At 43.7% G+C, this 14102-nt stretch overlaps 2 protein-coding genes across 38 annotated transcripts in view; one reads left to right on the plus strand and one right to left on the minus strand.

Annotated features, from left to right (window-relative positions):
* The window catches only part of ERCC8 (ERCC excision repair 8, CSA ubiquitin ligase complex subunit), a 69748-nt gene extending 63213 nt beyond the window's left edge, over positions 1–6535 (minus strand). For 5 of the 17 annotated variants that reach the window (XM_089313211.1, XM_070056739.2, XM_089313206.1 and 2 more), the window contains exons 1-2: positions 6364–6505; positions 1172–1267 (exon numbers count right to left, since the gene is read on the minus strand). Coding sequence is in view for 2 of the 17 variants with exons in the window: in XM_089313201.1 (XP_089169327.1) it covers positions 1172–1267; positions 6364–6440 (173 nt within the window). In the remaining 15 variants the exon portion in view is untranslated. Of the gene's footprint in view, positions 1–1171; positions 1268–6363 lie in introns of all 17 variants that reach the window. The other 12 variants (XM_089313204.1, XM_070056738.2, XM_089313208.1 and 9 more) reach the window with 7 other exon arrangements.
* A 34-nt stretch (positions 6536–6569) lies between these two features.
* Positions 6570–14102, plus strand: part of NDUFAF2 (NADH:ubiquinone oxidoreductase complex assembly factor 2) — a 323300-nt gene continuing 315767 nt past the window's right edge. For 12 of the 21 annotated variants that reach the window (XR_016220788.1, XR_016220792.1, XR_016220790.1 and 9 more), the window contains exon 1: positions 6575–6801. Coding sequence is in view for 10 of the 21 variants with exons in the window: in XM_089313216.1 (XP_089169342.1) it covers positions 6675–6801 (127 nt within the window). In the remaining 11 variants the exon portion in view is untranslated. Of the gene's footprint in view, positions 6802–14102 lie in introns of all 21 variants that reach the window. The other 9 variants (XM_089313213.1, XM_089313212.1, XM_089313217.1 and 6 more) reach the window with 5 other exon arrangements.

The raw sequence follows: 14102 nt of genomic DNA on the forward strand, positions 1-14102 counted from the left end.
GTTATATTTTAGGTTCAATCACATGCTACAGCAAGAATTCTGTTCCTTGAACATGTTTCTCATACTTCTCATATACTAATAGTTGAGACAATGGCAGATGCTGGGTGTAAAAAGTAGAAGTCTATCAAATTTATGTAAATAATGAAATTTCATTATAGAATAAAAATATTAAGACAAGTACTAAAAACATCATTACATGACCAACTTTAATTATTTTTGCACACAGTCTAGTTAACGACTACGTGAAAGGTTTTCAATTTTCTCTCTTGTAAGAGTAAAAAGGGTGTCATGACAAGTTGTGAATAGGTAATAATATGTTCAAATAGGCATAATGCAAAGCATGTCAGCTACTCTATGTAGCTATATGGAAAGAAGTAAATGTATGGGATAATGCTTTTGATTATACATACTATCAAAAATTAACCCTCACAATAAACTGGTTAGGTAGGTGTTACTATTTCCATTGTACAGCTAAAGCAACTGAACTGAGATTTGGAGTGGGAAAATTGGTCAAGATCAAAAAGTTGGTAAGTGGTAAGCCATAAGGAATCAAAGCTCTGTACATTCAAAAGAAGTTCAAAGTTTGTTAATTTAATAATGTATATATTTATACTAAAGTAGTTTGGAAATGTGTATTTGGCAACATTTTGAAAGTTACATGTTTGTTCTGTGTTTATTTGAAATAAATAATGCCAACTTTAAAATGCTATAATTTAATTTTCTGCTAATGTTTATGAAACTTATAATTAATCTTTTTTATTTATTTATTTATTTATTTGACAGGCAGAGTGGACAGTGAGAGAGACAGACAGAGAGAAAGGTCTTCCTTTTCCGTTGGTTCACCCTCCAATGGCCGCTGCAGCCGGCGCACTGCGCTGATCCGAAGCCAGGAGACAGGTGCTTCTCCTGGTCTCCCATGGGGTGCAGGGCCCAAGCACTTGGGCCATCCTTCACTGCACTCCTGGGCCACAGCAGAGAGCTGGCCTGAAAGAGGGGCAACCGGGACAGAATCCAGTGCCCCAACCGGGACTAGAACCCGGTGTGCCACCGCCGCAGGCGGAGAATTAGCCTAAGGAGCCGCAGCACCGGCCATGAAACTTAGAATTAATCTTAAAAGGCAAAGTTTTAAAGCATCTCATTTAGGAAGAAAAACAATTAACAATAAACTTACTATCGTCCTTCAACAGGTTCAATGTCAAGGGTGTTAACTCCACTGCCATGGATTCTTTCAACATCTCTGTCTTTGTTTAACTCCAGTCCCAAAACCCTTTGGAATTTAAAAGAGGGGAAAATATATAAAACTTAAAAATAAGTAATTTAGTATGAAAATTCCTTATTTCACTATGATTATATAAAGTATAAAAACTATCAGAAATGCTTAAATTTTCTACCATACATCCTAAGGTATTCAGATATTTAAAGATCATACATTTTAAAACTATCAACAGTAGCAACAGTTACATGCAAAAAAAATCACCTGCAGCATTATCCTAATTTATTTGAAGATTTTATTTTATCAAGTTAAAAAGATAGACACTGAAACAAATTTTCATGGTTACTGAAAATAAACTTAACTGAGGACACCTAGTGGAGAAAAACTTAAATTACAGGATCTAAAAAAATTTCAAGACAAACATAAAATATATTAAATGCAACAATTAAGCATGCAAGGCCAATTTTCTCTGTTCACCAGAGCTCTGATGCCAAAAGGGGTGCTTTTTACCTGTCTTCTCACTTCTGAGCCATGGGCTAAAACATGGCAGTATGTGGTAGAACAGGCTACCTAGAACTTGAAGTTTCTGGCTAGAAGACCAAAAGTGGCAGTCTCAGAGAACTGGGAAATATTTAGCAAGATTACAAAGAGGAAAGAACTCCAGAAAGAGACTCCATGAAGTTGTCTATGAACTCCAGGACTCAACCGTGAGTGGGGCAGATATGGATCTAATACTGAGTAGCACACACAATATTCTAAAACCTGAACAGACTCAATGCACAGGCTGACCACTGAGTGCACATAGCTGGAGCAGGTCTGAAAAGGATTTCAAAACTGAACCAACACTGAAACCATAACCAATGAAGGCAGAAACATGCATCCTGAACCTAAATCTTTCTAACTGCTTATTAAACTAAAAATATCAGCATTCTCCATGGGATTGAAAGAAGACATAGAGTCTTTGAGTATTTAAAAGGGTCCAGGACATAGTCCCAAAATACTTTGCACCATGAAGAACCATGAAAATTTCAACTTGCACAGGGAAAGAAGCCGCAGATGAGATGATACAGGCCACACACATAAAACCTCAGATGGAAACAGTTCCTGCGAGCTAGCACCTCCTCGAGAGGCCACCTTCTGCTGGAACCCTGACTTGACCATGGGTCCCTACTTCACCCCTACTCAGCCTGAAGGTGCCCGATCGGTCATCATCCTAAATCCTGTCAGCAGCCAGGGTTTCCATCAGCAGAGGGAGGGAATGGGAGAAATTATTTGACAAGGACTTTAAGGTAGCCACTGTAAAACGCTTGAGCGAGCAAGAGGTGAAACAAATGTTAAAACAGAAAGTCTCAGAAAAGAATTTAAAGATTTAGATAAGAACCAAATGATCACTTGAGAAATCTTCAACATAAAATTATTTTAACTTAATGAATTCAACAGCAGATTGCAGAAAAAAACGGAAAGTCAGAGAACCTGAACATATAACAACTGAAATTACAAAAACACAGGGTGAAGAAGACTAGGGAAAAACAAAAGAACAGAGCCTCATGACCAGAGGAACAACTAGAAAAGGACTAACATTTAGTTCATCAGAGTTCCAGAAGGAGTGTAGAGGTAGCGATGCTTGCAAAACATTGGCATTACTCAGGTATTTCATAACAATGAAAATGTAAAGGATAAAATGTTGGAATCTGACCCAAATATAGAAAAATAGTATGACAATCAATCAAGGCACAGAAAGTATATACAATAAGGCAATAACTGTACAATAAGGGAAACACTGCTCAATCTACTCTTGATGAGTTTTTTTTTTTTTTTTTGTCTCTTACAAAGAAAGACTTTATCACAATTTCTAGTATCTTACTCTACAGTATACTAAATATTAGCTTCACTGGGGCTGGCTCTGTGGCACAGCAGATTAAAAGCCCTAGCCTGCAGTGTTAGCATCCCATATAGGCATGGGATCAAGTACTGGCTGCTCCAATTCTGATCCAGCTCCCTGCTAATGCACCTGGGAAAGCAGCAGAGGATAGCCCAAGTCCTTGGACCCCTGCATCCATGTGGGAGACCTGGAAGAAGCTCCTGGCTCCTGGCTTTGGATTGGCTCAGCTCTGGCCATTGCAGCCATTTGGTGAGTGAACTAGCAGATGGAAGACCTCTTTCTATCTCTGTCTCTGCCTCTCTGTAGCTCTTTCAAAATAAATAAGATAAATCTTTTGTACAAGTTTCAGCATGCAGCTTTATGAACTTTCACTGCTTTATAAGGTCAGTACTACCTAAACATTGAACCACTATTATTTAAAGTAGAATTAAATATCCCTTCACATTTCCATACAATGGAATGCTTCACAACAATGAAAAGGAATTGATACAGTAGATAACAGAGAAATTTCAAAATAATTGTTAAGTAAAGAAGCCAGACAAGAGAATAATTTCACTTACAGAAAATTCTGAATATGCAAACTAATCTATAATGATTAGGTGAATAGGGAATGGAGTGATGTGGAGTATCATAGCATCTCTCTTTTTCAAACTATACTATATATAGCAACTAAATATAGGACTTAAGCCACATGCAAAGAACTAAATGTGGAATCCTTTTCAAGCAAAGATTCTCAATTCTTGGGAAGCTTTAAAAAAAATCTGTGGGATAGGACAATGTAAATCAGATTCTCTGGAGCTGGAATTCTGGCAAGAATATTTAGATCGTGCAATGTTGACAAGAGTTATACTTAGCTTTGTTTTTTATATTAAAAGACTCTGAGAAACCCAGACCTTCCTGGGCTCACACATTTGAATTATTATTGATATTACAAAACTTCTAAGCATATTAGATTTAACTATAGGGAAAAGAGTAATGGTGCTTCTTTATTGAAGAATTGTGGAACTACTTGGTATAAACAAGCCACGCTATGAGAAGAAACTGATATATTTTGCTTGAGTTCATGCAGTCACAGGAATAAAAATCTCTGGATGTATCTGCATGATCTAACCCATCACATATTCATAAGTTAGTCAACCAACAAACCACTCCTTTTCTCCCTATCAAATTTATTAAAGATTTATTTATTTTCTTGAAAGGCAGAGTTAGAGAGAGAGAGATCTTCCATCTGCTGGTTCACTCCCACAAAGGGCAGCAACAGCTAGGGTTGGTCCAGGCTGAACCCAGGAGTTTCAACTGGGTCTCCCACAAGGGAGGCAGGGGCCCCAGTCCTTGGGCCATCTTCTGCAGCTTTCCCATGCTCAGTAGCAGGGAGCTGAATGGGAAGTAGAGTAGCTGGGAACCGAACCAGGGTTCATATAGGATGCAGGCATCATGGGTGGGAGCTTAACCTGCTGTGCTGCAACACAGCCCCTCTCCCTGTCAATTTAAACTCCTTTAAAAAATCATTAATGTTGGCATCCCTCCCCATTTCCTTTCCTATTATTCAGTTTTTTGATGTCTTACTTGTATTCCCACTATTCCTCTGAAATTGCTCTTCCCAAGGCCATTAGTGATTACTGTGTTCGTTAAATGCAATTTAACCTTTTTTTTTTTTTTTTTTTTTTTTTTTTTGACAGGCAGAGTTAGACAGTGAGAGAGACAGAGAGAAAGGTCTTCCTTCCGTTGGTTCACCCCCCAAATGGCCGCCACGGCTGGCGCTGCACAGATCCGAAGCCAGGAGTCAGGTGCTTCCTCCTGGTCTCCCATGCGGGTGCAGGGCACAAGCACTTGGGCCATCCTCCACTGCCTTCCTGGGCCACAACAGAGAGCTGTATTGGAAGAGGGGCAACCAGGACAGAATCTGGCGCCCCGACCGGGACTAGAACATGGGGTGCCGGCGCCGCAGGCGGAGGATTAGCCAAGTGAGCTGCGGCTAATGCTTTTAATTCCTCATATTTATTGAGCGCATGTCATTCACACAGCATTTTCTTAAACTTCTACCATGTGCCAAACCCTCTTCTAGACACAGAATACAGGCCCTTTTTCTCTTACGGGTTAAGATGGCAACATGCTAATAAGAAAATATAAGATACAATTTCAGTAAGAATACATTGCATGAAGAAAGTAAGGCAGAGCAATGGGATAAAGAACAATGAGAACAAAGAATGGGGTTAGAAGGCAGCACCAGACACATGTGCTAGCTCTCTCCTCAAACACTGCCTCCCTCAGCGTACACAGGAGTTCATCGCCCTGGTTTTCCTCCACACTTCTCATTACTCCTCTTCAGTTCATTTGCAGTCTCTTCTTCTGCCTAAAATTAAATATTGATATTGCTCAGATGTTTACTATTGAAGTACTTGTCTTCGTGCTTTACAACGTGAGTAGTGCCCGGGTGATCTCAACTACTCCTCGTGAGTTCATATATGACACGATATTAAAGAAATCTACATTTCTCCTGAGCATAGAACTCACATATGCAACTACGTCCATCACAGGTTCCTCAAAAATTAAAATTAAAACTTGCTCTCCCTTTGGAAAACTTTATCGAGTATGCTGCCAACATTCAACCTCCTATACAAGGCAAATACTTGGGAATCATCGATTCTTCCCTTTTTGTCACTCACTTGTCCATGGCTGGCTGATTCTGTTCTTAGCACCTGCCACACCCTTCCTGGTCCCGCCTGCATACATGGAATTGCAACAGTTTTCTAACGTGGCTCCCACTCTTGCTCTCAGCTTCAATCCACAAAACCAAGCAGAAAGCCAAACCAATAGCTGTCACCCTATTTCACTTTCACACCTTCACCGAAGCCACACGACTCTTCCTCATTTCGCTCTGCCCACTTACTCATCCTCCACTTTGTCAACAGACCTACCCCAATCCTCTGCTCCCATCACTGTGAGCTTTGCTCAGTTCCTGGCCCGCGCCTTGCTTTTAGCCTGCTACTTGGAGTACCACTAAAACCTCAGACCGCACAAACGAATGAAACTTCCGGGGATGGAAACTCCTTGGGGGAATTTAATAAGAGACAGATGAGTAAAACAAAACGGAAAAAGGTATCCTCAGTATATAAAAGGCATCCATTTCTGCAAGCCACAGAGAAGACACTAAATAGGACTTTTAGCGGAAGGAAAGTAGTGAGACGGCCAAGCTTGTGGCAAGGATAACAGCCACTGGTCAAGATTCCAACGGGCCCGTTAGAGAAATGAATAAGCTTTGCTTTACCTCCGTGTAGACTCTGCTCTCCGGAGGCGAACAGGGTCCTCTAAACCCACCTGTCGCGCGGACAAAAACCCCAGCATCGCGTTTCCTCACCGGTGTCAGAGCGCTAGACGCCGCCATGACAGAGGTCGGAGGCGGGGGCTGTAACAGCAGAACCTCCCATTGGCCAAGCGGTGGTACATCTGCCCAATGGTGAGCGCCGTTACTGGAAGGGCGGAGGGAGGCGGGCCGACAGCTCGGACGCGGTGGGCGGAGCCAGCAGCCGGAGCGCGCCTGAGCGTGCGGCGCCGGGGGTCGGCGGCGAAGCGGCCGGCATGGGCTCGTTGCGGAGGGTGTTCCGCGTCTTGTGGAGTTCGCTGTCCAAGGAAGTGAGGGAGCACGTGGGCACGGACCAGCACGGGAACAAGTACTACTATGTCCCGGAGTACAAGAACTGGAGAGGTGAGAGGAGCACGAGGCGGCGGTTGCGTAGTGCCGAGGGGGCGCGTCCGGGCGACCGAAACACCGTGCGCCCCTCGGCGCGTTCGCCCTGCCCGGCACCTCTGCTGCGGTGTCGGAGCCCCTGGCGGTCCCTGCGCCCGCCGCCGGTCCCCCGGCGCAGAGCCGCGCTGGCGAAGGACGCCTGGGTGTCGGTCCTTGCTGTCGGGGTCCCGGCCGTCGGGTTCGAGAGCGGCGGCGGCGGCGGGCAAGTGTCTTCGCTCGGCCCCGGGTTGAGTGGTGTCGCTGAAGAGACGCCTGGCCTGGCGCGCCTCGGCTTTCCGCTGGCGTTAGCGTGAGCCCGTCCCCGGGGCACCTTGGCTCAGGCGCAGCTGTCGCCTGACGGCGCGGGACAGGAACCCCCCAGAAGGCTCCGTCCCTGCTGCTTGTGTTCCAAGAGTGCGCGGAGCTCAGGGCGAGACCCGGGGCTCCGGGGCGGTGCCTCGGGGTGGAGGCAGTGCGTGCCGAGGAGTGCAGCGGGCTGTTGCGGGAGTGGGAGGCGGGCCTGTGCGAAGCCCCGCACGTTCTTAGCCTTCGCGACGCGGGTCCATCGCCCGGGTGCGGGAGATCGCGGGCTAAAATCTCAGCGCCGGCGCCCGATCGCTGAAGGTGGTCGCGAAGCACTTGTGCGTCGGCCTCCGTGTCTCCGCCTGTGTGTCCCGCTCATTTCCCTCGCAGGACCAGGATAAACTGTAATCAGTGATTTTTCACCCCTATTTGTGTTGTCTAGCCTTTTCCTGGAACTTATTTTAATTTTTTGGATTTGTTTCATGAAGGAGTTTCTGAACTCTGGCAGGGCAGGCAGTGTGTGTGTGTGTGTGTGTGTGTGTGTGTGTTTAAACCTGCAGCTGAAGCCTACAAAAAACCTGACCTGGTGGTTAAGAATTTCTAGACACATTGTAAGCGGAGAGAAAGATGTTTCTTTTCTACAAATTGTCAATAGTTGGGTTTATTTGCCATCTGCAGGTCTTTGGTGAAGTATTTATTCAAAGCTTTTGGCATTTAAAATGCATGTTTACCAATTTGTGTATCGTTCATTTCAGTGGGAATGCAATACCATTAAAGATTTAAATGAGCAAAAGCACGCCTGTCCCACCGTAACATGAATATATTTACTTTGACATGTTCTCAGTCATTTGTGTCTATGTATATTCTCTTACAGAACTCTAATTGCATTTTTGGGAATTTTAGTGAGGTGTAATTGACATGCAAGATTTTGCCACTGTTTAAGATCTATAATCTGCTGAGGTTTGACATATGTATACATGGATGAAGACATCAACACCATCGAGATCATTAACATGTCTGCCATCCACAAAAATTTCCCTGTGCCCCTTTCTAATCCACTTTATGCTGCTCTCTGCTTCTTGACAACCACTGAGCTGATTTCAGACAAAACAGATTGATTTGCGTGTTCTAGAATTTTATGTAATTTGATGTAAATGGAATTGTAGAGTATATATTCTGTTTTATTCTGAGTTCTTTATTCGGCTTAGTTATTTTGAGATATATCTATGGTTTTTTTTTTTTAATTTTTATTTATTTGAGAGGCAGAGAAAGAGAGATGGACAGAAAAGAGAGCGAGCTCCCGTTTCTGGTTTACTTCCCAAATACGTGCAATCGCTGGGGCAGGGCTTGCAGCTGGGATCTGGGATTGCAGTCCAGGGCTCCCACAGCGGTGGCGGGAATACAGTTACTTGAGCCATCATCGCTGCCTCGCAGGGTCAGGATGGGCAGGAATCAGGCTGAAGCCTGGAATCGAAACCATTAGGACAGTTCCTGCTCTTCATTCTTGTTTTAACGTGCACCAGTGCATGGATATACCATGATTTGTTAATCCGTTCACTTGTTCATAGATACTTGTCTTTTCCGTTCTGTTCTTTTTCTCCTTCACAGTAAGACAGAGCCTTGCTAGCCTGGGGCTGGCCTAGGCTGCGGCTGGAGCTGGAACTCTGCGTCTCCCAGGTGCATGAGCCATCACTGCTGCCTTCCAGAGTCTGCTCTGTTGGCAAGGTGGAGTTAGAGCACTCTGATGTGGGTGTGGAAATCTTAGCCACTAGGCTGAATGCCCACTCTCATTTTGGACTTTTGTGTTCATTAAGGTTTATTTTATTTATTTGATAGAGTTACAGAAAGAGAGAGGGAGAGACAAAGAGAGATCTTCCATCTGCAAGTTCACTTTCCAAATGGCCACAATGGCTAGGGCCGGGCCAGACTGAAGCCGGGAGCATGGAGCTTCATTCAGGTCTCCTGCATGGGTGCAGGGGTCCAAGCACTTGAACCACCTTCTGCTTTCCAGGCCCATTAGCAGGGAGCTGGATCAGAAGTAGAGCAGCTGGGACTTGTAGCAGCGCCTTATGGGATGCTGGCATCACAAGTGACACATTGACCTCTCATGCCACAATGCCAGCCACAATATGAGCGGTTTTCTTTTTTTTTTCTTTTTTTTCGGGTTTATTTATTTTTATTTTTTTATTTTTATTTTTTTTGACAGGCAGAGTGGACAGTGAGAGAGAGACAGAGAGAAAGGTCTTCCTTTGCCGTTGGTTCATCCTCCAATGGCTGCCACGGCCAGCGCGCTGCGGCCGGCGCACCGCGCTGATCCTAAGGCAGGAGCCAGGTACTTATCCTGGTCTCCCATGGGGTACAGGGCCCAAGCACTTGGGCCATCCTCCACTGCACTCCCAGGCCACAGCAGAGAGCTGGCCTGGAAGAGGGGCAACTGGGACAGAATCCGGTGCCCCTACCGGGATTAGAACCCGGTGTGCTGGCGCTGCCAGGGGGAGGATTAGCCTATTGAGCCACGGCGCCAGCCTTCAGTTTTATTTTTATAAGACTACTTCAGTGCATGAACGTGGAATGTCTTTCCATTTTTGGGGGGTGTTTTCTTCAATTTTTTTCATCAGTGTTTTGTAATTTTTATGGTAGAAGTTACTCACAGCCTTTGTTTTATCCTTAATTTTGTTTATGTGATGTGTCGGATTTATTGACGTGTATGATTGGAATCATCCCTTCGTCTGTGGGTTACATTCCGATTGATCATGGTATGTAATCTTTTTTATGTGCTCTTGGATTCCATTTGCTAGACTTCTGTTGAGAAATTTTCATTGTGTTCATCAAGGGTATCAGTATGTACTTTTCTTTTTCCGTTGTGCCCTTGTCTGATTTTGGTTTCAGGGGAATGTTGGCCTCCGTGGAAGGATTCCTTCCCATTCAGTGCTTTGCAGTGGGTTGAGAAGAACTGACATTACTTCTGTAAGAGTTTTGGTAACAGTCAATATTGCAGTCCTTTTGTTCAGAGACTCTCTGTTACTGATTCTGTTGTCTTTTTAGGTTTTCTGTGTCTGCATGGTTTAATTTTGGTAACTTGTGCATGTACAAAAATATATGTATTTTTTCAAGGTTTTTCATTTCCTTGATGTGTGGTTGCTTTGGTGAGGTCACTCGACCACTCCCCAAAGCAAGTGTTATGAGGGTTGCAGGTGCTCCAGCAGTGAATGCACCAGGTGGCTGTGTTGAGGGGCTTGTTGGGGGACCTCCTTTTTACCCTTTCGCCACCAGTGAAGGCCTCTGATGCAGGGTTGCTGTCTGGAGGTAGACTAGCAAGTGCTGTGTGCCCAGCTCTTCTTCATAAGGCCATCATGTGCCCGTGCTACGCAGCGTCTAGTCCAGGGCTCCCTTTCCTGCCCCACTCTAGTCTCCTTCCGAGGAGGGCTGGTGGAGGTAGTGCTTTGCCTGGCTGTAACACATCCAGAGGTTTAGCCTGCAAATGTCAGCCTGGTGGTAGCCTGACAGTGGGTTTCATTCCAGCAGCCAGAATGTTTCTCTCGCCTGCCCCAGATTGGGAGTTGTCTCTCCATGCTATGCTATGCTGCCTGAAGTTGGGGAGGAGTGATTCAGGCAACTGTTTCCTCCCTGCATTATCCATTCTGTCTTTTCTTACTGTTGTACTTAAACGAGTGCTGTAGTCTCTCACCTGGTCTCTCTGTTCTTGTGCACGGATAGCTGTTTAAATTGGTACCTCTGTGATAAGCAGAGGATCCTACTCAGCCACTAACTTGCTCCACCCTCTTCCCCTTCCTTTTTCATAAAGTGTTACTTGGTAGGGGCAAAAGAAAATTTTTGGCCACAACAGATTATAAGACTTTGGAGCAAAGAAAAATCAGAGCCTCAGTCAATTCTGTAGGCCAGTAGCTTCCCACAGGACTCTGAGAGAATTACCCTGGGAGAAGTGGACTTGCTGCTCAGGAGTCCTGCGTTTACAGCCCTTTCAGGAGGGAGTCCTAGGACCAGGCTATGGGCGCACTGGTGGCTTCTCCAAATTATTAACTAGATCCTCATCATTTGCCCCTTATTTTCACCTTGGGATTTTCTCAGGACTTCCTGTTTTATTATTTATTTATTTGAAAGGCAGAGTTAGAGAGAGAGATCTTCCACTTGCTGGATCACTTTCTAAATGGCTGCAATGGCTGGGGCTGGGCCAGGCCAAAGCTAGGAGCCAGGAGTGTCATCCAGATCTCCCATGTGGGTGCAGAGGCCCAAGCACTTGGGCCATCCTCCACTGCCTTCCCAACCACATTAGCAGGGAGCTGGATCAGAAATGGAGCAGCTGGAACTGGCACCCATGTCAATGCCAACACTGCAGGCAGCGACTTAACCTACTATGCCACAATGCTGGCCCCCAGACTTCTGATTTTGAAAAACTCGCAGCGACTTAACCTACTATGCCACAGTGCTGGCCCCAGACTTCTGATTTTGAAAAACTCACGTAGAGTCTGTCTGCCTATGCTGATTCTAGGCCAGTCAGGACTTCTAAGTTTGCTTTTCATCTTATCTTGTAACAGTCATTTTTCTCTTGTGGTTATTTATTGAGCACTGGCTCAAATAAGCACAACATACCTGTTTCATATATGTCACACCTGTTGGCCTTAGTTTCTCACCTATTGATGATCCTGTTACCTGTTTTGTATATTTATTTTTTTAAGATCTATTTATATTTTTGAAAGACAGAATGTGAGAGAGATATTCCATTTGCTGGTTCACTTTCTCAAATGCCTGCAACAACAAGGGCTGGGCCAGAGTGAAGCCAGGAGTTAGGAACCTTATCCAGGTCTCCTATGTAGGCAGCAAGGATTCAAGTGCTTGAGCCATCACCAGCTGCCTCCTGGGCCCTTTAACAGGGAGCTGGATCAGAAGTGGAGTAACCAGGACTCGAACTGGGCACTCTGACTTGGGATGTGGGTGTCCCAAGCAGAAGTTAAACTGGCTAGGCTACAATGCCAGTCCCCGTTATCTGTTTCCTAACATAGCTGTATCCCCTTTATATCTTCTTTAACAAATTCAGTGGCATTTGGGAAGATAAAAGGAGGTAAACATGAATCAGTGGGCATTTTGACTTGAAGCTTACTTGTTTAATTTAACACATTTTTGCCACGTATTTTTTTTCCTCAGCCTACCATAGCTTCTGATGGTTTTAGTAACACTCATATTAATGATAGCTACCATTCTTTGAGTGCTTCCTCGGATCACTTCACGTCTTCCCAACAACCATATAACTAGGGACTGTTACCCTCATTTAAAATAGATTGTTGCATTTCTGGAGACTTAAATGAGCGCTTCATGCCCATTGCCTGGATGTAAAGTAGATGCTGAAAAATTAGCTGTTCACTAAATTGAAATATTTGCAAATCCAGAAAAATAAAAAGTAACGCATAACAAATTTTGTAAATGCAGGAAATGATTAAGTAATTTTAGAAAGTTTGAAGCAGATAATTCAGTCATACTTTTCGTTTTACTTTTGATTAACGGACCAATTCTTCAAGAGCTAAGTTATTCTCATTAGAAATAGGAATATTTAAGAAAAGTGCAGCTATAACAATCATGTCCCATATTTGAGTACCCGGGTTTGATCCCTGGCTCCAACCACTGATTCCAACTTCCTGCTAAGGCACATCATGGTGGAAAGATGGTAATGATTCAAGAAATTAGCCTCTTGTGAGCCTATTTTCTGGATTGAGCTTGAAGCTCCTGGCTTTTGCCTGGTCCATCTCAGCTGTTGCCGTCATTTGAGGATATACCAGTGAATGGGGGCTCCCTCCCTCTCTGTCTCCCAAAAAACAAACTAAGTAACTTAAAGAAAATTTCCCATGGTGTCAACTCTTATTATTGTTCAGGTTTAGACTTTGCTTTTTTAATACCCTAAATGTAGGTTAATTGTCAGCATTAAACTTCTGGTAATATAGTCAATCTTATTTTTTCCTTTGAGGGTGAATATATCATTATTTAATTCAAACCCTATATCTTCCACTATTATGTATGGTTGTATTATGTGCATACTTTAGAGCTGTTTCCCCAACCTGTTTTGTATTTAGTGTTTAAGTATACTAAAGTTATAAGAAATTATTACTCAGTTAATAAGTAATTATAAGAGTCAGAACAAATCAAAGGATCAGAATTGGAAGGTTTTAGTAGGTAACTAACTGGAAGATCATAATATGTAAATCTTTAACATCTGGGAAATAATCATGACATTTCAGAATTTTCCAGCAGATGGCAGCATTGTTTTAAAAATGATAGGTTGACTCCCCCCCCCCCCCCTTGTAGGAATTCGGAGTAATCCTTTCTACAAAATAATTGGATATAGTTTTCCCCTCGAGATAAACTCTGCACTACTGTTTTATAAACTGCTAATTTTTTAGGCAAACATTTTGTTTCAAAAAAATATTTATTCAAAAGGCAGAATGACAAGCGAGTGAAAGAGTGCGCTAGCCAGTCTACCAGTTCACTCCCCTAATGCCCTCTACAGCCAGACTGGACCATGCTGGAGCCAGGAACCAGCAACTCCATCCAGATCTCCCTTATGAGTGGCAGGAGCCCAAGGACTTGGACCATCATCTGCTGCCTCCCCAGGTGCATTAGCAGCAAGCTGCTTTGGAAGTGGAGTAGCTGGGACGGTTATAGTTGTCACAAGTGGTGGCTTAACATGCTGTGCCACAATGCTGACTCCCAACAAAGATTTTAGAATGATAGCTATGTATTACAATGTAAATGGCAATTAAATTTTGAAGAACAAGACAACATTTTAAATTTGTCAGATATATAATTTAATAGTAAGTACTATTCTATCTTGTGTTTGTTAGAGATCATGTAATGTAATCATTAACTCAGATATCACCAAGTTGATATCCTTAAGTTTTCCGTGGTTTAAACTTTTTTTGAAAGGCACAGGGAGACAGAGATCTCCCATTCATGGGTTCATTCTGCAA

This window comes from Oryctolagus cuniculus, chromosome 14 (genome assembly GCF_051225735.1).
Source record: "Oryctolagus cuniculus isolate XC-2025 breed Fujian yellow rabbit chromosome 14, ASM5122573v1, whole genome shotgun sequence".
Lineage (NCBI taxonomy): Eukaryota > Metazoa > Chordata > Mammalia > Lagomorpha > Leporidae > Oryctolagus > Oryctolagus cuniculus.